The 25805-nt window shown below is 37.9% G+C and overlaps 1 protein-coding gene across 1 annotated transcript; it reads left to right on the forward strand.

Annotated features, from left to right (window-relative positions):
- On the forward strand, window positions 762–25680 carry ATP6V1B2 (ATPase H+ transporting V1 subunit B2). The gene is made up of 14 exons (XM_005683966.3): window positions 762–951; window positions 8185–8240; window positions 12338–12436; window positions 13650–13743; window positions 13901–13978; window positions 14406–14545; window positions 14884–14985; window positions 15363–15460; window positions 16084–16207; window positions 18107–18257; window positions 19646–19728; window positions 20968–21072; window positions 22276–22405; window positions 24223–25680. The coding sequence occupies exons 1-14, from the start codon at window positions 816–818 to the stop codon at window positions 24360–24362; spliced, it is 1536 nt and encodes a 511-aa protein (XP_005684023.2). The 5' UTR covers window positions 762–815; the 3' UTR covers window positions 24363–25680.

The following is a 25805-nucleotide window of genomic DNA, read 5'->3' on the forward strand; positions in this document are numbered from 1 at the left end:
GACGTAAAGCGAAAGATCCTCAGTCTTGCAAAACATCTCCAAGGGAATGGCCAGCCTTTGGAAGGGGGTGTGTTAATCTCTTCTATTCACAGGTGGGCAGGGACAAACTCTCTCTGCAAGTTGAACTAAAGGCACTTTAGTTTACAGTCAAGCAGAGGGGCAGGGTCCTCCAGGCAAGCCATTGAATGTGATTATAATAATAAAAGCAAATCAAAGAAAGTTTCCCACATGAAGTCAGAATTGGCTTCCTCCCTCCAACACTATCCTTTAAATATCCTTTCCAAATACATAACAGCTTGTCTTTCACACTCTGAAACAGTCTAGTATGCCTTTTGAATGGTCAAATGAGCGAATACATTGGAAAGGAAGATAATAAAGAGAGAGAAATGATGGCACATAGTGCCCTATGTTAATATTCAATGGAATAGGTTTTATATTGGTTTTCAAAGTGTTTATTTTTTTTTACCTTGAGGTCTCTTCATTCAGCGTTATGAAATGCCTGTTGACTTTTTCTTGTACGAAGTTGCCTTTCTTCCCTCTCCCTCTTTTCTTCTCTTTCTCCATTAAATCTTGCCTTTCTTTGGGTCCCTCTCCCTGTCGGGGAACCCTCCTCCCAGCACGCTGGTCAGCTCCTCTCCCAACTTGCTGGTTTAGCCCCGCCCACGCGGAGCTCAAGTCACGAGGCCGCGGGCGGGGCGCAGCCAAGGGGGCGGGGGCTCCACAGCGCGCATGGGCGGAGCGGGGAGCGGGCCGCCCCAGCTATATCTGCGCCTGCGCGGTGCCGCTGCGGGGCCAGTCGGGACGGAGGAGACAAGATGGCGCTGCGGGCGATGCGGGGGATCGTGAACGGGGCCGCGCCTGAGCTACCAGTACCCACCAGCGGGCCCCTGGCGGGGTCTCGAGAGCAGGCGCTGGCAGTTAGCCGGAACTACCTCTCCCAGCCTCGTCTCAGTAAGTATCAGAGAGGAAGACGAATCCTGTCTTTGCTCTTAGCCCCTTGCTCCCACTCACCTGCTTAACCAGAGGGGTGGGTGGGGTGGGGAGGGTTGTTTTTCGGTCTTGCGCCCCTCTACCCCGACCTCCGCGTCTCTCTCTAGAAGGAGATTTTCAGTGTCTCTTAATTTCCGTGCCAGCGGTGGACTAAGGGGAAGAGCACCATCGGAACTTTTTCCTGGGTTGGTGGGCTCCGGTCTGTTGCCCTACCCTGTGCAGCTTCCCGAGGCTGGAGCCTGCTCAGGCGCTTGCTTCCTGTCCTGGAGGCAAGGCCGCTCCTTGCAGCTCTTATCCTGATCTTCTGCTGGCCTCATTTGGATCTGCAAGGGTCGAGGGAACACCCCTCCCCATCCCTCTGCCTCGGGTGTGGACTTCAGGGCAGGTTTTGAGCTCCTGCCGAGGGAGACGGTGTAGTGTCATCGCTGACGTGGTCAGGCTTTTCTCGGATGGAGGTCAGGCCCGCAGCCAGAGGGAGATGTTGTTCGGTGGAGAGGCAGCCCCGCAGGACACCTAGATACTAGCGAAAGCCAGACCTGAAAAGTACCCCGCAGGTCATCCCAGTGTAAGCCTCTCATTTTACAGTGAGAAGCCTAAGGTTCTGAGAGAGACAGGGCATGCCAGGCTTTAGATGCCTAGTTACTGACAAAGCAGGAAAATTCAGATGCCTTCATTCCTGCTGGACCTTTTTCCTACCATTAACTTGAGTGCAAGGTTGTCTTAGGGAAGACAAGCAGTTTTGCCTGTATATGTCGAATATATGCAAAACATATGCAGAGGCATGTTTAAAATGTTGTTCTGAAAAAATCCTGATAACCAGGCTTAAATGGACTGCTCAGCAATTCCAAATAAATGGTTCTTGATTACTAAACAGTGAGATTGTGTATCATCAGACCTTCTTTAGGCATTGGGGGTTAGCCCTGAAAGTAGACCCTTTACAGTTTCGGAAAGCACCTGATGTTTCCCAACACTGCTTAATTGCTAGAGTGCCTGTTTGTGGGTGGCTCTTTGGTTAAAAAGAATTTCAGATGAAGGGTTTCAGTCTGGCCGCTCTCCTCCTGACTAATCCCATCCTGATCAGTCACTGGGTCATGTGACAGCACTGCAGTGTGAAGGAGGAGGAAAGACTTGATCATAGGTTTGCTGAGATGTGCTCTTTTTTCCTTGTTTGAGATACAGTTGATCTATACCGTTGTGTTTCAGGTGTACAGCAAAATGATTCAGTTATATGTATGTGTATGTATGTGTGTTTCCCTTTTTAGATTCTTTCCCATTATAATGTTAAATTATAATTATAAAGGTTATTACAAGATATTGAGTATAGTTCCCTGTGCTGTGCAGTATGTCCTATTGGCTACTGGTGTATCAATTGTAATTCCAAACTTCTAATTCCCCCCCCATGTGCTGTTTATAATGGGAATTATTTGCATTAGAGAATGCCTTTTGGGAGTTTGTGTGAGCTGAAGTAAATATTTCAAGAAATTGACAGAAGTTGCGTTCATAAGAATACATTTGTGCCTAACAATTACAGATACTCTCACTAATTGCATTTGTATGCATTGATGTTCTTTCGGTAGAACAGATAAGACATTAGTGGTGCTTCTAGGGAAAGATTAGAAGAGGCAATAGTCATTTTTCCATATAATTATTCACTCAGTCTCAATTCAGAGTATCAACTGAAACGAAGTTGAAAGAGTACTCCCTGAGTAAGGTTGTGACCTCTTAAGGGAGGTATGATTTCTGGACATTCTGTGTGTGCTTAGCGTGGCTGAAGAACTTCAGGAGATGAGATGCCCCCGATAAGATACAAGATTGCAACACAGTGCTTAAAACTGAAACTTTGTGGTTCAGGAATCCTTTTTGTATCCTCAGTGCCTAGTCCTGTGCCTTCTGTTTTGTAATTGTTGTGTAGCTTGCATTTAAGCTCCTTATTCTAATCGTTTAGTGTTTGAATCCTTAATGTGGATGGAACCCGAGTAGGGAGTTGGGGTACTTGGTTGGAGTTTTCCTTCTGTGTCTGGATTATTCTAAAAAGCACAAATGATACCATACTTATGCTAACAGCAAACAGCATTTGAATGTCATTTTTTTCTTATATTGCTACATTCTTGGTTCTGGTTAACACTTTAATCACTTCTGAATAAATATTGATTAACCTTGTCATTTTTCTAGTTAAAGATGTTACCATCCTTAGTGAAAAGTTATAGTTATTTAATGTGTGTTGTTTCAATAAAGGAATGGAATATTGGCAGTTTCACTGTACAAATAGGATGCTGATTTTGAAAAATTGGGGGATTATGGGGCTGTTAACAAGGTCTGGAAAATGAGATCTGCAGACGTGAAATAATCTTGAGCACATTGGTTGAATTTCTAGTCACAAGGAAAGAAAGCTTGATTTTCTTTTACACTTTGAGCAAGATTCAGTAATACACTTAGAGCTTTTGGATGTTAAACATTTTGAATTAATCTCCTGTTTCTTGAGATCCTAGGTCCTCCTCTCTTGCAGTTCTTATGTCATAAAGTAAATCTAACCTCAGTGAAAAGTCCAATAAAGGAATCATTGGCCTGCCCTTTTTCTAGACCCTCTCTCTCCTTGCCCCCTGCAAGGTGTGGGTCCCTACTTTTCTTGCACAATAGATGATGATTGTTCTGGTTTTGTTTTGCTAATAAGGTAGAGGCTGAAGGACTAGATCCATATTGTGCAATGGTTGTTGAATTTTCTCTTTGAAAGTTTCACAATCATTAAGTAATGTTAGATCTGTTGAACAGTCTTGTATCCTGTAGGAGGAAGAGGATGTCATCTGACCAAGTACGTGCTTCTTAAAACCTTTGTAGATTTGGGGTTTAAAGTGTTGTTGTCTAAATATTTATCACCTCCCTAAATATTCAGGATCAAAGATGTAACCATATCTGCTTTGTTGTCAAAAGTTCTAATCATTTCATGCAGACCGAAGTTCTTGTTTGTTTGGAATTTTCAAGAGAAGAGTGGTCATTACTATTGTCAAACACAGGCATATTTATGTAATTTGTGAATGGATTTTGATATTTTGAAGAATAGCTTAATGTCTTTGGCAGCTTTACTCTAAACAGTTGTCTTTGGTTTGGGCTGTTAATAGTAATGGTGAGGTGTGCGTGCGTGCTTAGTCGCTTCAGTTTTGTCTGACTCTTTGCGACCCTATGGAGTGTACCCCACCAGGCTTCTCTGTCCATTGGGATTCTCCAGGCAAGAATACTGGAGTGAGTTGCCGTGCTCTCCTCCAGGGAATCTTCCTGACCCAGGAATCGAACCTACATCTCTTACATTTTCTGCATTGGCAGGTGCGTTCTTTACCACTCGTGCCACCTGGAAAACCCAATAATGATGAGGAAAGCTGGGCAAATGCTGTTGAGAGATAAAAGGTGGTGTTTGATGTTGTTTTCTCTGCTTGTCTTCCACCCTCTCCCAACCCCACCATTTTATTATTATGGAAAGGTGCTATAGTTTGTATATAAACTGTCTTCTCCCTGTTTGTAGTCCAATGCTAGAAACTGTCTTATCTCAATATTTTTAAATTACACTGGAGACTAAGGGTTAACAAACTTAGAATTAGGAGAAGGGGGACACAAACAAACAAAAGTAATTTTAGCCCTCTCTCTTTGATTTAGTAACAGGTTTCTCAGAGATGTAGTTCAAGTGTGGAATATGTATGTCAGCCTTGCCTGCCTCCCAGTGTGTTTGTGAGCTGAAACAAGGTAACCTATCTGAAAATGCTCTGCTAAGGGTGAAGCAGTTTGTTTTGGTAATGTGTTTTGTTTAGTTTGGATTGTGCCATGTGTTAGTTTCTTTTGTATCCAACTTTAATTTAAATCAAGCATGTTGCTTAAACTCTGCTTTTTATCTGAAGTGGTCTCCTGGTGCTTACCAGTGAGAGCAAATTGCTGAAGCATCTCCATCAGTTTCTCCCTTTTCTGTTTCAACATTTCTAATGCTTGCACTCCATTGGAGAAAGATTATTTTTCAGTAATGATAGAGTGTTCCAGATCACAGAAAAGGACCAGTTCAGTTTTAGAATTTGAGCTGTAGCACAGAGTTAAAGAAAAAGTGACTGGAGGTGGACTGTGTAAGTTCAGATCCTTAGGGAAGTTACTTAATTTTGGGGGAAACAAACAAACAAACTTGGAATAATATTCATTAACTCATAGACCTGTTATGAAGATTAAAAAAGAATTCTTGGCAAGTACTCATTAAATATTATCAGCGGTTTTGGTATTAATCAATTTGAATGGTTCTTGGCTTTTTTGAAGGCTACGTACATTGTTTTAAATTCGGAGACTGTGATGAAGTAGAATCTTGTCTTCTATAGTAGCAATAAACTTGATTCACTATTTCCAGGAAAAGCAATCATTAGTGTATTTTTTTTTCATGGTCATACTTTTGTCTTGTGACTGGCAAAACTTCATAGTTTTGAATGAGCTTGAATTTAAACGTGAGATTCTAAAGGATCATTGTTGACGAGGTTAAAAATTCAAAGAAATTGCAAATCTTTTCCAGAAAGTAAAGAGAATTTCAGAACCTGAAGCGTTTAAGTTGCCTATAAATCTCAAAACTGAATTCCCTTCACTGGCCCACTCTCTCCTCCTGTTCCCAACTGTTAAGGTTTTTGAAAAAGTCAGTGTTTTAAAAGCCAGGTGCTAAGAAAATCTGTTTCTAATGTAGTTCACTTTGCATATCCACATAGCAGTTTTAGAAAATCATTGAAAATTAATATTTGGAATCTTAAAATGAGAACAATGAGGAAAAAAATCTAAAAAGAGTAAATGTGTGTTTGTGTGTATAACTGATTGACTTTGCAGTACATCTGAAACTAACACAACATTGTAAATCAACTATATGCCAATAAATTTTTTTTCTAAATTATATACAAAAGTATTCTTAAAAAATGAGAAAAATTAGGGAATTCCCTGATGGTCCAGTGGTTAGGACTCTGCACTTTTAACTCCCTGGCCTGGGTTCAGTCCCCGATTGGGGAACTACTATCCCTCAAACCAGATGACACTGCCAAAAATAAAATAAGAACAAGGAAGAAATTGTTTCAGGGGTAGGAATTATTTTTAAGAGTATTAGGTTGTTTTAAAACAGTAGGGAGGATGAATCAGTAGTATGTTAACTGTCTTTCAAGTTGGCGGCAGTCAGTTATAACATGTAATATTCTCTACCTGGCAAAGCATAAATGTGATGTACAGGCAAAGCATAAATTAAAAAAGAACTTATGAAAACAAATAATGCAATGATACTAGGATATGCGCTTTTGTATTTTTATTCTTGTATAAAGTTATTTGCTGGCTATTGTTGGCCTCTAGTTCAGTGAGTTGGGAGGATTATCATAAAAGTAGTAGAAAATATAACAATTGAGATCTTACTAATAATCTTGAATTGCTTGCTTGCTTAGGTGTGCAGTCATATCCTACCTACTCTTTATGACCCCATGAATTGTAGCCCACCAGCCTCCTCTGTCCATGGGATTTCCCAGGCAAGAATACTGGAGTGGAATGCTGTTTCTTCCTCCAGGGGATCTTTCTGACCCAAGGATCAAACCCACACCTCCTATGTGTCTTACATTGCAGGTGTATTCTTGACCACTTGAGCCATTAGGGAAAACCTTGGAGGCATGATTAACTTATTTACATGGACATCCATTCAGGTTGTGACTTCCTTTTTATCTAAAGTTGAAGAAAAAGGAAAAATAGAGTACTTTTAGGGACCTCTGTTTGGAGAAGGCACTGGCACCCACTCCAGGACTCTTGCCTGGAAAATCCCATGGATGGAGGAGTCTGGTAGGCTGCAGTCCATGGGGTCGCTAAGAATCGGACACAACTGAGTGACTTCACTTTCACTTTTCACTTTCATGCATTGGAGAAGGAAATGGCAACCCACTCCAGTGTTCTTGCCTGGAGAATCCCAGGGACTGGGGAGCCTGGTGGGCTGCCGTCTATGGGGTCACACAGAGTAGGACACGACTGAAGTGACGCAGCAGCAGCAGCAGCAGCAGCAGCAGGGACCTCTGTTGATCATTACAGTTATACATGTATTCAAGCAAATATTTGGTGTCAGGAGTTAAATGTCCTCAGAATGAAAAACAGGTGTCTTGATAGTGCTTGCTCGCTCTCTCTCCGGAGCACTTGCTTCCTGGCTAAAGAAATTGTGGTTTTAAATTCTGAAGCTCCTTGAGTGATCAGACTGCTTGTTTAAATGGTTTCCTTATTCTTGGTCATCTACATTCATGCAGAAATTTCTGTCTAAGACCCCATAAGAAATCATGCAAGTGAAAATTTCCCAACTGATTGACAGCTTTTTATAAATTATTTATTTCATTTGTTTATTCAGCTTTTCTGATTATAAAATTTAGTTAATTCTGACATTGTTGGATTTGCTCTCCTGAGTTCTGATTTACACAATTACTGTTAATTACACTTGGCAGGTATGGAGCTGTGTTGTGGTTCACCGATGGCTACACCTTTTCTAAAATGAGGGATTTGGGTAGCTTGATTCTATGCATAATTTGCAGTAGAAAATATAAGCTTCTACAATGACAGTAACATGTGACTTTTTTTTTTTTATAGGATACTTGTATGTTCTCTGGCCTTTTATCCCCCTGCATAAGCTCTTTTTTTGCAGTTTTTATGGTACCGTTTAATGATGGCTTTTTATCTTAACAGACTACTTTTTCTCAGATTTCTTCCATGAGTTTTGTCACTTGTGCTTAAAAAGGGTTCCCTTCCCCTTCTCTGTCTACTTTGCTAAGTGCCACCTTTTCTACAAAGCCATTTCTCTTCTAAATAAGAACAGCTGCACTGTCTTCCCCATGCTCCACAGATCCTCTGAACACCTCTGTTAGAACCCTTAACTCCCCTCCTCCTCATAAAATTGTGGACTCTTAGGAACTCTCTCTCTTGGCCTTTGTTTTCCTAGCCTAGGTCCTTGAAGCAGTGTGATTTATAGTAAGAATTCAACATGGTTTGGGTTGAATGAAGGGGAATTATGAAAAGTTGTACAGATAGGGGCATATTTTATGAATTCAGTGAAAAGTTTCATACTGTTTGAGTGCTCCATATAATAATGGATGTGACAAAGTAGAGGACTTTTGGTGATACCAGAGAAGTAATGGAGACTGTTGTTGTATTTGACTGGCACTGACTGTTTCTGTTTCTTTCCAGCATACAAGACAGTATCAGGAGTTAATGGTCCACTAGTGATCTTAGATCATGTTAAGGTAATACCACTGTCCTTATCATCTAACCATTTATGCAGTTAAAAGTATAGTACTGAAAACTCTAATTTTTTGTAATTAAAAATTACAAATTTTAAGCCTGCCTTGGTCTGAATGTCATTGCTACATAGGAGATAAGAATTTTAGAGCAGAAGTCAGAAGATAGGATTCTAGTATTGGATCTATTGTGGATTCTGTTTGTGGTCTTGAGTCCCTTATCTGCAAAATTTTTAATTTTTTAAAATTAATTTTTAATAAAATTAAAATTATTTTAATTAAAATTAAATTTTAATGAATTAAAATTTTTTAATTTAAAATTTTAATGAATTAAAATTTTTTAATTTAAAATTTTAATTCTGCCTCCTAGGTTTATTAGGGAAATAACTGTAATATTTGTAAGTATGTTTTATGACTTGTAGAATATTATATATACAGTATCTTACAGCTCTTGTCATAGACTACCATGTATTATAACTACTTGTTACATATTTGTTTTATCTTCTCTACTAAATTTTAAGGTCTTTAAGTGAATAAACAATAAACTTTATCTTTGAGGACCTGACACTAGTGTTCAATTAATGAATAAATGACAGGTTATCTCAACAGCGGCTAAAACCATAAAGTGAAGAATAGCTTTTACCTATTCAGTTTGTTGAAAGACTCTTTTGTTACATTTTTTTTTTAGCCACACCTATATAATAAGAATTATCTTAGAAAAAGAGGCACGTAATATAGTTTATAATTGAGTACCTTGGGTGAAGCCTCCTGAGTTCTGTGATTAAAATACCTTCAGAGGAGATAATTTGTGTAATATGCTCAGTAATTCTGCTTTGGTTGTTGTTGAGAGTGGATTGGGGGAAAGGTACACATTTATTAGTTTGTTGAGAGAAGTAATGATGAAAGTACGTTTGGCATGTGGCCATTCTAGATGCAGAAAGTAATCAAAAGACATTTCCTAAAAGAGTGCAAAGTGCATTATCTGTTCAGCTTTATTTAAGTTAATATTTTTATGCATGACAGGGTACCTATACAAATCAGATTGAGCACGTAGCTTGCTCCTGGCCATGGCTTCATGCTAGTATGCAGTTTGATTCAGAGCTTCAGTATGTAGCACTGAAGTTGTACAACATACATGCAGATGTCCATTAATGTTTTGTGAAAGGATGGAGCATACACTTTTCTTTTTTGAGAAAGTATTGAAAACATTATTTGTTTCTTTATCCTTTATTCTTTTTTACATACTTCTTCTTAGATAAAATTGGGGGCTTATATTTTAAAAATATGAAGCATATTAGTAAATATACTTTCAAACAGTTTAAAAATATTCAAGTTTCAACTATATTAAATGTTGAACTCAGCACCAGAAATATACAGTACAAATATGTAAATGTCTAATAGCTAAGGGCTGTGAAGGGTAAGTACAAGATACTGTGAGAGTCAGTAACGGGAAGGACTTCAAAAACATCTTGGAGGAAGTAATTTTAAGAAAGCTGAGAAAGTTTTATTGAATGTTTGGGGTATAATGCCAACTGAGGAAAAACTGGTAAATAAAGCTTATATAGTTGTAAGAATATATATGCCATAATGCATATATATAGGATCAAGGAATAGATAATTTTATACAAATTGTATCAGAATAGATGATGATGGAGACTTCTATGTTTATCTCACTTTCTGAAGGTAGCACATCTTTCAAACCAGACAAAAGATAGTATCAGAAAAGAAACAGTGTAGCTATTCTCACTCACAGGCACAGATTCCAAAATGTGAACATAAATGTATGCTCACATTGGATATTAGCAAGAGCATATTTTAAAAAGTCAACAGAATTATGACAAAGTAGAATTAACCTAGTAATACAAAGATGATTTGATATTAGAAAATGTCAGTATAATTCAGGTCATTCATAGATTAAGCTAGAGAAAGCTTATGCTCTTTTCAGTAAATACCAAAAATATATCTGATAAAATTACTTGCTGCTTAAAAAAAAAAAAAAAAGAAGAAGAAGAAAAAGAAGGTGGTTTTAGAAATAAGGGATAGAACAAACTTTCAAACCCTCTCAAATGCTATCCACTATAACCTACCACAAACAGCATCCTTAAGGGGAGACTCTGGGAACATTCCCATTTAAGTCAGGAACAAGATGAGGGGGCCCGTTGTCCCCACCACTCTCCATCTTTGTTTATCCTTTTGCTTGAACCCTGATCAGTGTTGTGGGAAAAAGAAATTAGGGGATATAGGGATTAAAAAGGAAAAGGCACAACTATCATCATTTCTTGGTACTGTGATTAAACAGAAAACACAAGTCATCAGTGGACGGACTATTAGAAACAGTGGTGTTAAACAGTGTTGCTGGATACAGAAGGTCAGTCTGTAGAAACCAGTAGTGTTTTGTATGCCAGGAGTAACTACTGGAATAACTAGTAACTTTTTACAGAAAACTTAGTTGAAAAACATAAAAGTCAACTTCAAATAAGAGGAGACTCCACACCCATGAATGAAAAGACTCAGAATTCTCCCCAGGTGAATCAGTTAGAAGCGGATAATAAAGATTTGGTGCAAGAGTGGGCAGGCATTTCAGTGGAACAAAATTAAGATTCCTAAAACCAGCTCTTCTCACACCTGAGAATTTGACTTGATAAATGATAAAGGCTACATTACAAGTCAGTGGGGGCTATTTTGTGTTACTCAGTAAATAAGAGTTGGGGGCATTTGGCTTCCTGTATAGAAAACAGAAAAATGAGAAAAATACAGTTACTTACCAGAAATAAATCCAAATGGATTAAAGACCTAAACATGAAAAACCTATCAGAAGACAATGTAGAAGACCATTTTTATCTGTGATTTTAGATTGGAAGGTTTACCTACAAAAAAGAGGCAAATCATAAAGGAAAATAAGTCATTTTATTGTAAAAACTTCTGTTCGATTAAGATTACCATAAATAAAATTTAAAAAACAGACTGGGAGCAGATTCTTGGAAAAGGATTAATATTCAGAATCTATGAGATTTATCTAAAAGTAAATTAGAATAAGCAGATTCAGTTGAAAAGTGAGGAAAATATGTTAATAAGCCAGTTACAGGAAGTGAAGTCAGCATTGTCAATGAACATGAAAAGTAGAATCAAAAATGCAAATTGAAAGATACTGTTCTTTATTTTATCAAAATGGTAACAATTAAAGTTTGATGATCTAAGATTGGCAAAGATATAGGGTAAAGATACTTTTCTATGCTACTAGGAAATAGTAAAGATTACTCCTTTGCAGAGTAATTTCACAGAAAAATGGACACAACCTGTAACCTGCCACTAGGTAACTAAATACCTTAGGGAAACTTAGGCCCACTTGCATGAGGCCCATATGTGAGACTGTCCATTGAAGTATGTTTGTACTAGAATAAATTTGGAACAACCTTGAACACCAGTGGTAGAAGAACAGCTGGGTGAAATGTCACATCACTTGATTTTATCTTAAATATTATCATGACAGACCCAAAATATTCAGGCAAGTGGGAAAAAGATGATATGTTTAGTATGTTCCCATTTAGGAAAAGAAACATTAATGGTATATTTTTGGAAATATGCAATTTAAAATATTAAAATGGACTAGAGGAATGCACTTCTGGTTAGGAGAAGTGTATATTGAGGGGGGTATATTAGCATTGTTTATAATGAGTAATTATTTTATTGTTTGGTTGCATTTTATTCGTGTTCTCTGACAGCACGAGGTGATAAGTGTTTAAACAGCCCAGAAGCAAGCATCATTGCTGAGTAGAGGGAATATAGTTATTTGTTAGTTTTATCATCTTTCTATAGTCTGAAAACTTAAAAATATACATGGAAGAAAAAAAATAATTAACTGCTGTGTTCCCATAGAATCAAGATTCTTCTTTCTGTACCTTTTGCTGTGTGTGTCAGAATGTGTGCCAACAATGAGCATTTTAAGGACTGAAACTACCTGAGGATATTTTAGCCTCTTGATATACACCTGCATGTATAGGGGACGTGTAGGGATTGCACAAGCGTGTGTGCTGTGGCAAAGCCTGTAGAGCATTTGGGCTTCTAAAATGTCGGTTTATTGAGCCTTTGTTTTTTTTCTTTAGTTTCCCAGATATGCTGAGATTGTGCACTTAACACTACCTGATGGGACGAAGAGGAGCGGGCAAGTTCTAGAAGTTAGTGGTTCCAAAGCTGTGGTTCAGGTAAGCATTACTTTAAAAATCTGGCCAGTTGAACATTTTTCTAATCACAAAAAGGCATAAGAAACACCATTTCTTATGATTTGTAGTGGTTTTTAGTTATTCTTATGTTTTCTCGTGATTATCGCATAAGTATACAGATCTTCCTTGACTTACTTGTGGGATGACAGCTTGATAAACCCATCAGTAAGTTGAAAATACCATTTAAGTTGAAAATGCATTTAGTACATCACAGCTTAGCTTAACTTCTATTGAAGATGCTCAGAACACTTAGATTAGCACGCAGACCGTCTAATGCAAAGGCTATTTTACAATAAAATGGTACATATCGAATGTATTTCTACCATATGACCCCTCTGTTTTTTTAGAGATTGATTACTGACTGTGAGGGAAGAAAATGAATTTTCCTTGTTTCTTGCCAAATGTCTGCCACCTATGTGCATTCTAGCCCAAGAACTCCACTGGTATAATGGCTTTTTTTTTTAATTGGTAAAATGAAGCAGATAATCACATAGAAGGAAAGAGACAAAAAAACAGAATTCACAGCTTGTGGGTTGAAACCAAAACAAGATCTGAGTCTTTGACTTTAAATTGTCTCTGATAAGTCTAGTTTTTAATGTTAACTGACTATAGAAAGTAGCAGTTTTCTCGAATAACATATTGCCCTAAAAAGTAGTATGGATGGCATCACTGACTCAATGGACATGAGTTTGAGCAAGCTCTAGGAGATGGCAAAGGACAGGGAAGCATGGCATGCTGCAGTCCATGGGATTGCAAAGTCAGACACAACTAAGCAACTAAATAACAACTAAAAAGTAATCTAAAGCAGAGGTCAGCAGAATTTTTGTAAGAGGCCAAATAGTAGATTTTTTTAGGCTTTGTGAGGTTTTATCTAGGGTTTCCTCTGTTGCAAGGTCTTTACACTTTCTTTCCCTTCTTTTTTTTTTTTAAGAAAAACCACTCTTTAAAATTGTAAAAAAAAAAAACCCAAAAAACACATTCTTAGCTTGCTTGATAGGTTTGGCCTGCAGGCATGACCCTGGTTAAGAGGTGGAAGTTTGGTTCATCAACCACCATGAACACTTGTTAGTGATATTAAAAGTAGTATATACATTTATGTATTTTACTTTATAAGGGCCATTTAAGAGGCAAATAAATTTTAAGCACTTACGATCATATTTCTTTTACTCTTCTGTTTACTTTTCTTTCTTGATAGGTATTTGAAGGGACTTCAGGTATAGATGCCAAGAAAACGTCCTGTGAGTTTACCGGAGATATTCTCCGAACGCCAGTGTCTGAGGATATGCTTGGTAAACAGATATTGTTATTCATTCTGAGCAGAGATCTGTTTCCTTTTTAACATATTTCCATGTAGTTTTTTTTTTTAATGAATGTTTAAAAACATGGTTAAAAAAGTGAATATTTGAGTCATTGTACTCTCTGTACTGTCTTGTCATTGTTTAACAGGTCGGGTATTCAATGGATCAGGAAAACCCATTGACAGAGGTCCTGTTGTCCTGGCTGAAGACTTCCTTGACATCATGGGTAGGAACATGAAATGGATTTTGTGTTTAGAGGAGATAGCATCTGTCTTATACCTTTGTCAGAGAAAGGATGATTTTTATGATACTTAAGTAGATAACCAACATGCTTCATATTTAATTAGTTATTTTGTTACTTAGTAATTTTATTTTTCCCAGAGTTTATCTTAATTTTTTATGTCAAATACTACAAGATATTGTAAAATATTACTAGGATATATCTGAAATATAAGTACTAGAGCCATAATGGCTTTGAAATTAGGGTTTCTCTCTTGCTACACTGTATAATTTATGAATCTACAAAAGATTAATGGAAAAAAGTTTCAGATTTCAAAAATAACTCAATTTTTAAGAGTAGAAAGAAATGCTTTATATGATTGTAGTCTTTATATATAGATGTATTAAAATATTCTCTTTTGGAAATGCATTAGGCCAGCCAATCAACCCTCAATGTCGAATCTATCCAGAGGAGATGATTCAGACTGGCATTTCGGCCATAGATGGCATGAACAGTATTGCTCGGGGACAGAAGATTCCTATCTTCTCTGCTGCTGGCTTACCGCACAATGAGGTGAGAACTAGAATCTGTTTGATCTGAAATTTAAGAAGAAAGGATCTCCAAATGTTTTACTGTTAGTGAGAAACCAAATAAAGGATTTTCAAGGTAAATACCCAATGTTACTGTTTATATAATCCAGTTCCATTGACTCTCTTATCCATGTATATCTGACTTCTTCCTTACTCTTAGGAATCTTTGCAAAAATCGCAGAATAATTTTGTTAGGGAAAGACCTTTAAGACATCCCAATTTCATTTATGATTTAATTCCCAAAAGTTTAGGTTAAAGGTTATTTTGTTATAGAAAATATTATTTTAGATTTCAACTCAGTCCTTTTATACTCCCCATCAGATTGCAGCTCAAATCTGTCGCCAGGCTGGTTTGGTAAAAAAATCCAAAGATGTAGTGGACTACAGTGAGGAAAATTTTGCAATTGTATTTGCTGCTATGGGTGTAAGTATAATCTTTTCCTGTTTTAGAATGAAATGTAAAATTGCTTATGTTCTTACAACAGTGTAGAGAAATACACATGTATCTTTCAATTTATTGCTAGGTAGAGAAGTTTCAACTTGGTATTTTGGGCAAACCATGGATTAGTATTTAGCAGTTGACTGGAATATAAGAATAATTCTTTTTGTGCCCAAAGCTGACTGTTTACTCTCCTGGCTTTTGTGAATGTTTTGGGAGTACCTGAAGCTTTAAAAGAAGGAGCAGTACATACCTATAGCTTGGCCTTCATTAGAAATAAATGCTGGGGGGCCGGCGGGGGGAGGGGGAGAAATACTAAGAATCTTGCGTCTCTGAGCACTGATGAAGTCATTGCTATTTAGGTAAACATGGAAACTGCCCGGTTCTTCAAATCTGACTTTGAGGAAAATGGCTCAATGGACAACGTCTGCCTGTTTTTGAACTTGGCTAATGACCCAACGTAAGTAAATGAATATGCTGTTTCTCTCTGTTTACACAGGCTTCTGGTCAAAAATGTTACCTTAGAGTAGGGAGGTAAAACATTATAATGAAAGCTTCATGGGCCTAGGAATAAGATAACCATATATGTAAATTCCAGCTCTGGTTTTTACATGTTACTTGGTTTTGGGAAAGTCATTTAAGCTCTGAAGTTCAATGTCTTCTTTCATAAAATGTGATAAATAATACTTGTCTCACAGAGTTGGGGATATTAAATGAGATAATAAGCTACTTAGCACATGGCCCATACTCAGTAAATGACCTTTTCCTTTTACCTGTAAAATCTGGCCCCTGTTGTTTCCTCCTTTCTCCTTCTTGCTTGCTTCCTTTCTTGCTAAATTTTGAGAACTATGTAGTTCTGAGAAATTATGGGGCATTTATAACATAATCAACTTAGCTGTGTAGCACTGAGTAAATACATAAAAGAACTCTGCCTTACTTAAGAATTTTAAAGTAGTAATTGCTTCACCTTCCTCAGTTTGTGTGAAACTTTAAAAGGGAGATGGTACTGTTATTTCCAGAATCATTTTATCTTGCTCTTGGCCTTTTTGTCTGCGTGACATAGTACCTAATGTTTCCTTTCAGTATTGAGCGAATCATCACTCCTCGATTGGCTCTAACCACGGCCGAGTTCCTGGCCTATCAGTGTGAGAAACATGTATTGGTTATCCTAACAGACATGAGTTCTTACGCTGAAGCACTTCGAGAGGTAATTTTTCTCTTAATTACAGTAGGTTATCTTGTTAGGGTTATCTTGTTGCTCTGCAAGTTTTCATTTTTTTTCAATCATTTAAAAAAATTCATTATTCATATATTAGTGTAACACCTTAATCAGGAAAGAAAATACTATTTTTGTCAGCCTAGTTGAAATGATTGAAAATGAGATTTAAATTATTAGCCTATTTATCAGACTGTCACTGTCTCCATTGATTAAGACTGGGTTCTCAGGACTTTTCCTGGTGGTCCAATGGTTAAGAATCCACCTTCTAGTGCAGGGGTCGTGTGTTTGATCCCAGGTGAGAGAGCTAGGTTCCCACGTGCCACGGAGCAGCTACGCCCGTGTGCTGCAACTAAGATGTAACACACCAATGAATGAATGATTAAGTGAATATTAGAAAAAGGTCGGATTCTTAAAGAGAGTAAATCATGCAAGCTGTTCAATCAGCTCCTCTACCAGGAAGTTGTCTGTCCAGACAGTCCATTTTTAGCCCTTTTCAAGAATTTAATTTTCAGCGATGCAAATTTTTATTTATTTACATAAATAAAGACTATACTCTGGTGGAACCCTCTTCAGAACTTTTTTCCCTTCAGAAAACTCAGTATTTAGAAACAATATAAGATTCTAGCATCCAGAAGTGTGGGGTGTGTTCTGATGCAAGTTAGGAAATTTTGAGTAAGTTGCTCTTTTAAGTATGTAAAAAAGAGAAAAAGACTTCTGAAGAGACTTGCTATATAAATATCTAGCTTCTTAAAATTCCTTAAGATCTGTCACCATATCTCACTCCGCTTTGGTGCTTTTCCATTGAAGGACTTTTTTTCTCCCATCCATCCATCCATACTCATATAAAAGGCAGTAAAAATAAGTATCAGTGAAAATTTTTAAGAAAGACAATTTAAAAGCCCTTTTAAAAAAATTATTAGATTCAACAGACAGCTATTCTGTTAAATAGCCACTTAAGTTTTCTATATGTTTATCTTGCTTTCTACATGATCTCCTTTGATGTTCAGTTGCTAAGTTATGTATGACTGTGACCCCATGGACTGCAGCATGCCACATTGATAAAAACTGGTCTGCAGGCCACAGTTTGAGTAACTCTGATGAAGCATGCTCTTGGAGGTGCCAAAGTAGCACTTAGAAGTTGGGCTTCATGCTTTAGGGTTGTAGATTAATATGTGTGTATAATATTCTAGTGTGCATGTCTCTGAGAGAAAGACCTTGTATTACTGTTCTTGTGCAGTGATCTAGGGAAATTATCTGGCCCTTGATTCCAGTTGTAAATTGGGGTTAATATTAGCTTCCTCATTAGAGTTCTTGTGAGGATTAAATGATGTATGTAAAGTGTATCTGGAAAAGGAAATGGCAACTCACTCCATTCTTGCCTGGGAGATCCCATGGACAGAGGAGCCTGGCAGGCTACAGTCCATGGGTTTGCAGAATCAGACGCAACTAAGCACACATGCATAAAATGCATCAAGTGATTTATATGTATATATTTATTTTTTCCCTTTTGATATTTTCAGAGTTAGTTTATATAAATCTGCAGGATACATAACATGAAATAAATCTTGTGAACTGAGAATGTTCTCTTGGTTTTAAAATGGACTTCCTTTGATTTATAAAATTGCAAGCCAGATTTTCTTCTGGCAGGCTATTCAAAGATTCTTGTTATGGCAATAATGATTTTAACAAAAAGCTTCTGGTCTCCAGTTTTCTGTTGTAGAATAGTCTGAAATTTTGTTGCTAGATTTTTCTTAATGAGACAATACTTAAAATGAACAAGATGATATTTCTGACTTGTAATTTGGCCTGTTCAAACAAATGTGTTCTAACCAAGCATTAGTTCTCATATTCTGGTATGTGATACTATTCTCCTTGACTCACTGTCAGGTTTCAGCAGCCAGGGAAGAGGTTCCTGGTCGACGAGGTTTCCCAGGTTACATGTATACAGATTTAGCCACAATATATGAACGCGCTGGTCGAGTGGAAGGTCGAAATGGCTCTATTACTCAAATTCCTATTCTCACCATGCCTAACGATGGTAAGTTTTGCGTCTTTGGATTATAGCAGGCCTGATCATTGTAAGGGCTTTAGTTTCAAGAGAGAAGATCATCTATCGTTTTGAGAGTATTAGAAGTTGAGTTTACCTAATGATTTGTTTCTAATAAAATTTTTTCATTTCAAAACTACCTATAATTATTATTCTTTAGTAGAAAAAGTTTATTGTAATTTTAATTTTAAGTAGCTAGTATTTAGTGTCTGCTGTTTGCAGTCCACTGGTCCAGATATAAGGAAATTTTTTAAAATGTATGAGCTCTTCTTATTGTAAGCTACTCATTCTACTTGGATATTTTCTCTATGTATGTGCACCAGTAATCTAAGGTAGCTTAAGTGCCAGATAAAGAGCACAAGTAGTAAATGCCAAAAGACTGAAGGTGGAACGATTGGCAAAGGCTTGTTAAAGATGACTTGGTTCTACCATGTGTGTGAGTGCACAGTGCGGTGCCTGCCTGGCTGTCTGCCCAGGAGCTCCTGGGTGAGACTTTCAGCATTCCCCTTATGTTAGTGTCTTTTTGTCTTTATCTCAGTTTTTTTTTTAATACTTTTACAGAATATTTTCAGAAATAGTAATAACTATAACTGACTGAGCACTATTTCAAGTGTGTTGTAAATACTGACTCATTTGAACTTCAGGGTGACTTTGAGGTGTCCGCTCTGCTGTGAGGCACGGGGAGGTAAAGTGTCCCAAATAGGAAGAGGTGGCTTTAGAACCCAGGCAGTCTGAGTACTACCTCAGACGTGACAATGATTTGTTCCAAGGAAGTAGCTACAAGATTACTCTCCGTAGTTGAACAGACCAGGGACACCTTGCTCTGTAGGGCCTGTTTGGTGCTGTCTGTAGTGTTGCTTTACTTGTTTAGCCTCTTTGTATTTTCCATGTTGAAATGTTGGGTACCCATCTGGGATAACTTATGGAAGAATGCTGTCTCAGTATACATCAAATGGTCAAATCCCTGCAAGCGAACTTTTTGTTTAAATGGAACGTTATTTACACTTGGGGGAGAGGCAGCGCATCTAGGAGAAATAGTGCTTTTTTATGAATGTAGCTAATTTAACTTGCGTCAACACACATCTGACTGTGCTGCAGCCGAGTAAGTTAAACTGGCCATTGTGGTAACCGCTAACCATTTTGGCTGTTTACATTCTAAACTTTATTAAAATCAGATGAAGTTTTGAAATAAAGTGTTTCAGTCACAGTAGCCACATTTGACCAGTGGCTGCCATATTGCACAGCACAAATAAAGAATTTTTCCATCATCACAGAAAATTATTTTATATAGCACTGTTTTAAGTAGTACAGATCGACTTCCTGTGGTTTTGTTTATATGAGATGGACAGTAACTAACATCAGATGTCTTCCTCTGGTAGATATTACTCACCCAATCCCTGACTTGACTGGATATATTACAGAGGGGCAGATCTATGTGGACAGACAGCTACACAACAGACAGGTATTGAACACTTGTGCAGTGCTATAAGCTTACACATCTATTCTTCAATTATTCTGTAGTGTCTCTGACTTTGCTCTTAGGAATTATTTATTTAGATAATACCAACTTGGATTGTTTTTAATATGACTATGAAACTGTCATTTCTATAATACCAAAATCCTAGTTTGGAAAAGACTGCCAGAATTAAGAATTAAATTTCTACTTTCCTTATTATGCCTTAAAGTAGAGTCTATTGTCTTAACTCTTTTTGGGTCTTTATTCCAAAATGGTATGGTGCACCAATTTTGTTACTAATATAAAAATAGATTTTTCAGATTATTTTCCTTTTTATTGTTATTTTTAATTGAGGTGTAATTGACATTTCATTAGTCACAGGTGTACAGCGTAATGGTTTGATATTTGTATTTGTTGCAAAATGATCACCACAATAAGCCCAGTTAACATCTGTCACCTTACATGGTTAAAGTTTTTTTTTCTTATGATGAGAATTTTGGCGATCCTGTCTTCTAGCTACCTTTAAATGTGCAACACAGCGTTACTAGCTTACACAGCCACCGTGCCGACCGTTCCTTCCTGTGACTTAACTGGCTTCACCACTTACCCTTTCATCCCCCTCACCCATTTTTCCCACCCCCACCCCTTGCCTCAGGCAGCCACCAGTCTGTTCTCTGTGAGCTCAACAATTTGTTTTTTAAGATCTCATGGATGTGAGATTATACATATTCTCCTTTTTTATACATTATGCATATTTATCTTTTTCTCTCTGACTTATTTCACTTAGCATAGTGCCCTCAAGGTCCATCCATGTTGTCACAAGCAGCAAGATATCATTCTTTTCTATGCTAAGTAATCAAAAATGGAATCTTTTAATTATTCTTTAATAGGTGCCAGCATCTAATAATCAGCTTTTCGATGAAATTGTTAAATCTTTTTATGTGTAATTTTATGAGAGTTCAGAACCTTTTGGATTTGATATTGCAGACAGATTTTGAAAATTCAGTTTTTTTTAATCTTGTACTGTTTTGTAGATTTTACTTTTTGGATTTGATTTCTCAAAAGAAGTCTTAAGCTTTAAAAAATTTCTTCCTTATCAGGAAAAGATATTAGGATTTATCTAGGAAGCAAATGCAGCAGCTTTATCCAATTTAAATAATAATAATGAGCTTCACAATCCTTTAGTAACAGTAAAGCTTGAATTTTGTACTTAAATATTTTTTCTCCCTTCCCATTTTACCCAAGATTTACCCACCCATTAATGTGCTGCCCTCCTTGTCGCGGTTGATGAAGTCTGCTATTGGAGAAGGCATGACGAGAAAGGATCACGCCGATGTGTCTAACCAGCTGGTACGTGTGCACTCTCCAGAATGAATGCTTTCTTCGTTCATTCCTTCTGCTTTCTTAACACCTCCTGTTTTTTTCCACATCACTTTTCTTTCTCCCCCATCAAAGCAGGAGTGTAATATAGAATAGTGGAATATCAGTGGATTCATTAGAGCCTAGTAATCTTCTCATAAGGATAAATAAATGCTCGTGACAAAGATAAAAAATCACATGCCTTGGAGAAGGAAATTTTGGCAAACCACTCCAGTGTTGTTGCCTGGGAAATCCTGTGAACAGAGGAACCTAGCAGGCTACAGCCCAAAGGGTCACAGAGAGTCGGACATAACCGAGTGACTAAGCACATAGCTACTTAGGTCTTAGAAGCTGGCCCTTTGGCGTGGCTCACTGCTCTCATCTGGCATTGGGCCCAGGGTCTCTCCCTGAGTTGCCAGTTGTCAGCAAAGAGGAGACCTTTCCCCTCTCTGCTCAGTTCATCCACCTGACAGCTGTGTAACACAGGACTCATGTGTCTAGAGTGAGATAGTGCCTCCCACCCCATCCCCTCTCCAGTCTCAGATGCAAATAAAGTTTAAAGACAAGAAAAAAAAGAACCACATGCTTGAGACCTGCCTCCCATAGTGTATGAATTAGTTTTTAAATTAAAAAATCAAGGCCTAAAGCCTTTAAGTTTTTATTAGTAATCTTAATAGTAATTATACAGTATTTCTGAAAGCATATTCTACCTTATTTTTTGTTTAACATAGTAGGCAATCACCAGAACACTAAGGGGTACATATATATATATTCTGTGAAATCTTGATTTCTATAGCCCTGAGATTGTATAGCAAGCATAATTAAAGGAAAATGCATTTGACCTTAAAATCGGTATGATAAACCTACTAATATTACAAATATTTTTTGAATAGAATTTAGAGATGGATTTCTCCCATAGTGTAAGTTATATGAAAATGCTCTACAAAATGTAAGCTCATTGATATGTTGAGAGAGCATTTTTTTGTACATTGTTAGTAATGCTGGTGTATTGTGTCCCTGAAGACTCCTTTCTGAGTGAGACTACTGTATAATGAAGTCTGACTTGCGTATGAACTTTGTGAGTTACGTTTGGAAGTAGTATGAAATCCTGGGAAGGTAGCTACAGCAGTACGCTTCTGTAGCCCAGATCACTGTTGCCATTCACGGAACCTGTCTCTGCTTTTGTCTCTGCAGTATGCATGCTATGCTATTGGTAAGGATGTGCAAGCCATGAAAGCTGTCGTTGGAGAGGAAGCCCTTACCTCAGATGATCTTCTTTACTTGGAATTTCTGCAGAAGTTTGAGAGGAACTTTATTGCTCAGGGTAAGATGGCTGTTTTCCCATGAACATAAACAGCATCCTAGGTAGTTCTGAGGACTTCTTTCCTAGTCTGAGAGAAATTACATTCGTCTCCATGCAGTTTTCCTTCTGATCGGAGAAGAGGTTCTCTCAGCCTCTGCCTTCAACTTCTTGATCCAGTTATTGGCTCCTGTCTTACTCTTTCCCTTCTTAAAACCAGGCTCCTGCTCTGCTGCCTCCCTTGTTGCTGCTGCTGCTTAACCTCTTTGCAGTGCTCTCCTCTGGTTTTGGGGCTTTCAGATTTTTCCAATCCATCTATCTTCATCTTCCTGATTGCCTATCTTCTTGTTTCTTAATTGTTAATGTTTCCAAAGGCTTAATTACCTCTTCCTTCTGTGCTTTTCCCCTTACGCTGACTGACTTCCTATTATGAGCCTTTAGCCTCTTTCTTAAGCTCTAATACCACGTCTCTAACTGGGATAACTTTGTTTATGCCACTATCTTCGCAGACTTCGCATAGTGAGAAGCAGAGGATTTTCCACCTGCCTAGCAATTAATTCCCTGTCTACCTCTCACATGACCATTGTGCCATTAGCCCAGGAATTAGGGATTCTTAACCTTTTTCATTTATTTTCCATCATTAAATATTGGCTAATTTGCATTGTTCTCCTTTAAAACATCCTGTTCTGTTTTTTTGTTGTTGTTCCTGATATAACTTAGGCCAGTATTTCTCAAAATTGAACACAGCTTTGAATCTACTGGGGATCTTGTTGAAATGCAGATCTGATTCAGTAGATCTGGGTGGGGCCAGAGAGTCTGTTTTGACATGTTTCTGGGTAATGTTGAAGCTACACTGATCTCTGTCCACTCTGAGTCGGAAGTCCTAGTCTAGTCCTTCTCGCATCGTCCGTGTCTGGTGTCTTCACCAGTTTCCCCAGCTCTCTATACCACTGTTGAGTAAATTTACTGTTAACTATATTGATTGTCTTTCTGTTAAAAAGTCTGTAGTGGTTTTAATCACATAGCATATGTAATGTAGGGCTTTTGAGCAGTTTTGTTTGGTCTCTCCCCTGCCACTCCTGCTAATGCTGATGAACGCTGTTTTTTACCTCACTGGTACTTATAAAAGATGTGTTTATTTTGGAATAATGCTTCAGCTACGCACATAGGATTTGTGCAGTTTTCAGTTTACTTGATACAGTTTTGATTAACATTAAAAATCCCCCATATATGATTGCTGGGTTTTCTTAAAAAAAAAAAAAAAATATATATATATATATATATATATATGTAGAACCTTACTATAAAGGATAACAATTATTCTGGTAGAAAAAAGGATCAAGAACTCTTAACTCCTTAGCCAAAATATGAGATTCATTTGCAGGATAAGGATGACTCTGCTGTTAAAAATAATAATGGCGATAACGACTTTGAAACCCACTGCCCTATTCAGGAGCTTAATTGGCGTTCAAGGCTTTTTATGTGTCTGTACTAGACTCTTTCAGGTTGGCCTCTTATTTCTGGGGAACAGTTTTCTCATTACTCCCTGGATAAAACCCTGACTCTAGTTTCCGTTATTCCTTGGAATGTATTTAGAGCCCACCCAGTTATCAGAAAAAGGCATGTCTCTCCCTGTGGCTTTCTCCCTTTTCACTTATTCTTATGTCTAAACCCTCATTTCTACATTCAGTCACATCCAGTCCAGGGGGACCTAGCTATTTGTGTCTCTTTTTTATACATCACGCTCCCAGTGCTAGGCCGATAACAGAGTAAATTTTGATTAACTCTGGTAAGTTGACAGTAGTTGGCCTTTTACTCATCTGATCTCAATTTTTTGTAAGGTCCTTACGAAAACCGCACTGTGTATGAGACTTTGGACATTGGCTGGCAACTGCTCCGAATCTTCCCCAAAGAAATGCTGAAGAGGATCCCTCAGAGCACCCTGAGCGAATTCTACCCTCGAGACTCTGCGAAGCATTAGCTGCTACTTCATCGCTGGCTCGATGCTCTTGTGAAGTACTGGTTCTATTTTCTTTATTCCTTTTGCACTCCCCCATCCCCACCTTTGTGTTGGAGTTTACTGTGTTACCCTGTAATTAAAAACGAAGACTAGGTAACATACTGTGCCAGTGTTGCAATGTTTTAAACTGCTAACAGACTTTAAAATATCCCCTGTTTAGAAAAACCTGGATCCTTCCAACGCTTTCTTTAAAGCAGCTGAGAGTTGGAGGTGGAGTTTTTCGTCGATGTGTGTATTTGTACATAGTGGTGTACCTGACTGCCTAGTGTCCTCATTATTGGGGTCTCTTAGCCCTTGCCTCTCCACCCTGGCAATAGTATCACTATCTGAAGTTACAGTGCTTTGGTCTCCGAGCTAGGGACAAGAGAGGGGTCTGAAAGACACTTCTCAGAGCCAAGAGGCTTTCCTGAGCGCTGGTTTTAGATTTTGGTATGCCTCGGGGTCTGTGCCGCTGCTCTCAGCAGATGGTTTTTACTGCCCGCCTGCTCTTTCCTGTCTAATAGATACATTAGAAAAGGAGTTTCCTTTTCCTCTTTGGTATGGATTATCTTCAACCCCCGTGTCTTACTGCTCTTCCTCCCTATGAGTAACACAGAATCATGCCACTTTTGCCCTGCTGGCATCGCTCTGAGCAGCAAGATGCCCTGTCCTCATGATCCTTACTGGGTTTCCATGCAGAAGAATCATCATTACAATAATTAATAGAACTGTTGTTTGGAAAGAGTTGGGGTACAATTTTTTTTAAAGTAAAAAAAAAAAATCCTTTCTACATTTGGACATGCCAACAGTGGTTTTAAGTTTGTAGAATGTTGACCAGATGCTAAAAAGGCAAGTGGGGAAGAGAAAGCACTTCTGTTTATGGATTTTTTAATTTAATGTACGGATATTTTAAACTCTGTTAGATAGTAGCCTTTGGGAAATCCCCTGTTCGGTCCTGCTTTTCGACCTCTTTGCCTTTTCAGGGTAATCTTGTGGCACAAGTGACAGCATTAAGAGCTTTAGCCTTTTAATTCCTCTTCCTTCCTGCTGCGAGCCCTGAGCTGTCTTCTATGCACTTCTGACATGTCTACTGTTGGGTCTCTTTGTGTTCTCTGTTCCTTGGGTGCAATAGCAGCTTCTCTGTGCATTCCATCTTTCTTTCAAGTTGTGTAAAGTTCTTCACTTTTTTCTCTGAAGGTGTCGGGGGTGGGGGTGGGGGAGGTCAGCATGATTATATTTTAATGTAGAAAATGTGACCTGGATATAAAATGAAAATAAATATTAAATTAAATGAAAGTTACCTGCAGTGACTCTGTATCTTCTCATCAAAAAGGTAGTAGCAACGAGCAAGTATATAATAATAATGCACCTCTTTGATTCACAGTTTTGAGCATCATAACCAATGTAGTGAACCAGGTCCTCTTA

The sequence above is a fragment of the Capra hircus genome, chromosome 8, assembly GCF_001704415.2.
Source record: "Capra hircus breed San Clemente chromosome 8, ASM170441v1, whole genome shotgun sequence".
In the NCBI taxonomy this organism is placed as follows: Eukaryota; Metazoa; Chordata; class Mammalia; order Artiodactyla; family Bovidae; genus Capra; species Capra hircus.

Excerpts from the sequence above, each read along its gene's own strand:
- ATP6V1B2 (XM_005683966.3), top strand. The coding sequence starts at position 816 with ATGGCGCTGCGGGCGATGCGGGGGATCGTGAACGGGGCCGCGCCTGAG. Across the intron at positions 14,546-14,883 it reads CTGGCTTACCGCACAATGAG|ATTGCAGCTCAAATCTGTCG; the intron begins GTGAGAACTAGA and ends ACTCCCCATCAG. Across the intron at positions 18,258-19,645 it reads TCTCACCATGCCTAACGATG|ATATTACTCACCCAATCCCT; the intron begins GTAAGTTTTGCG and ends TTCCTCTGGTAG.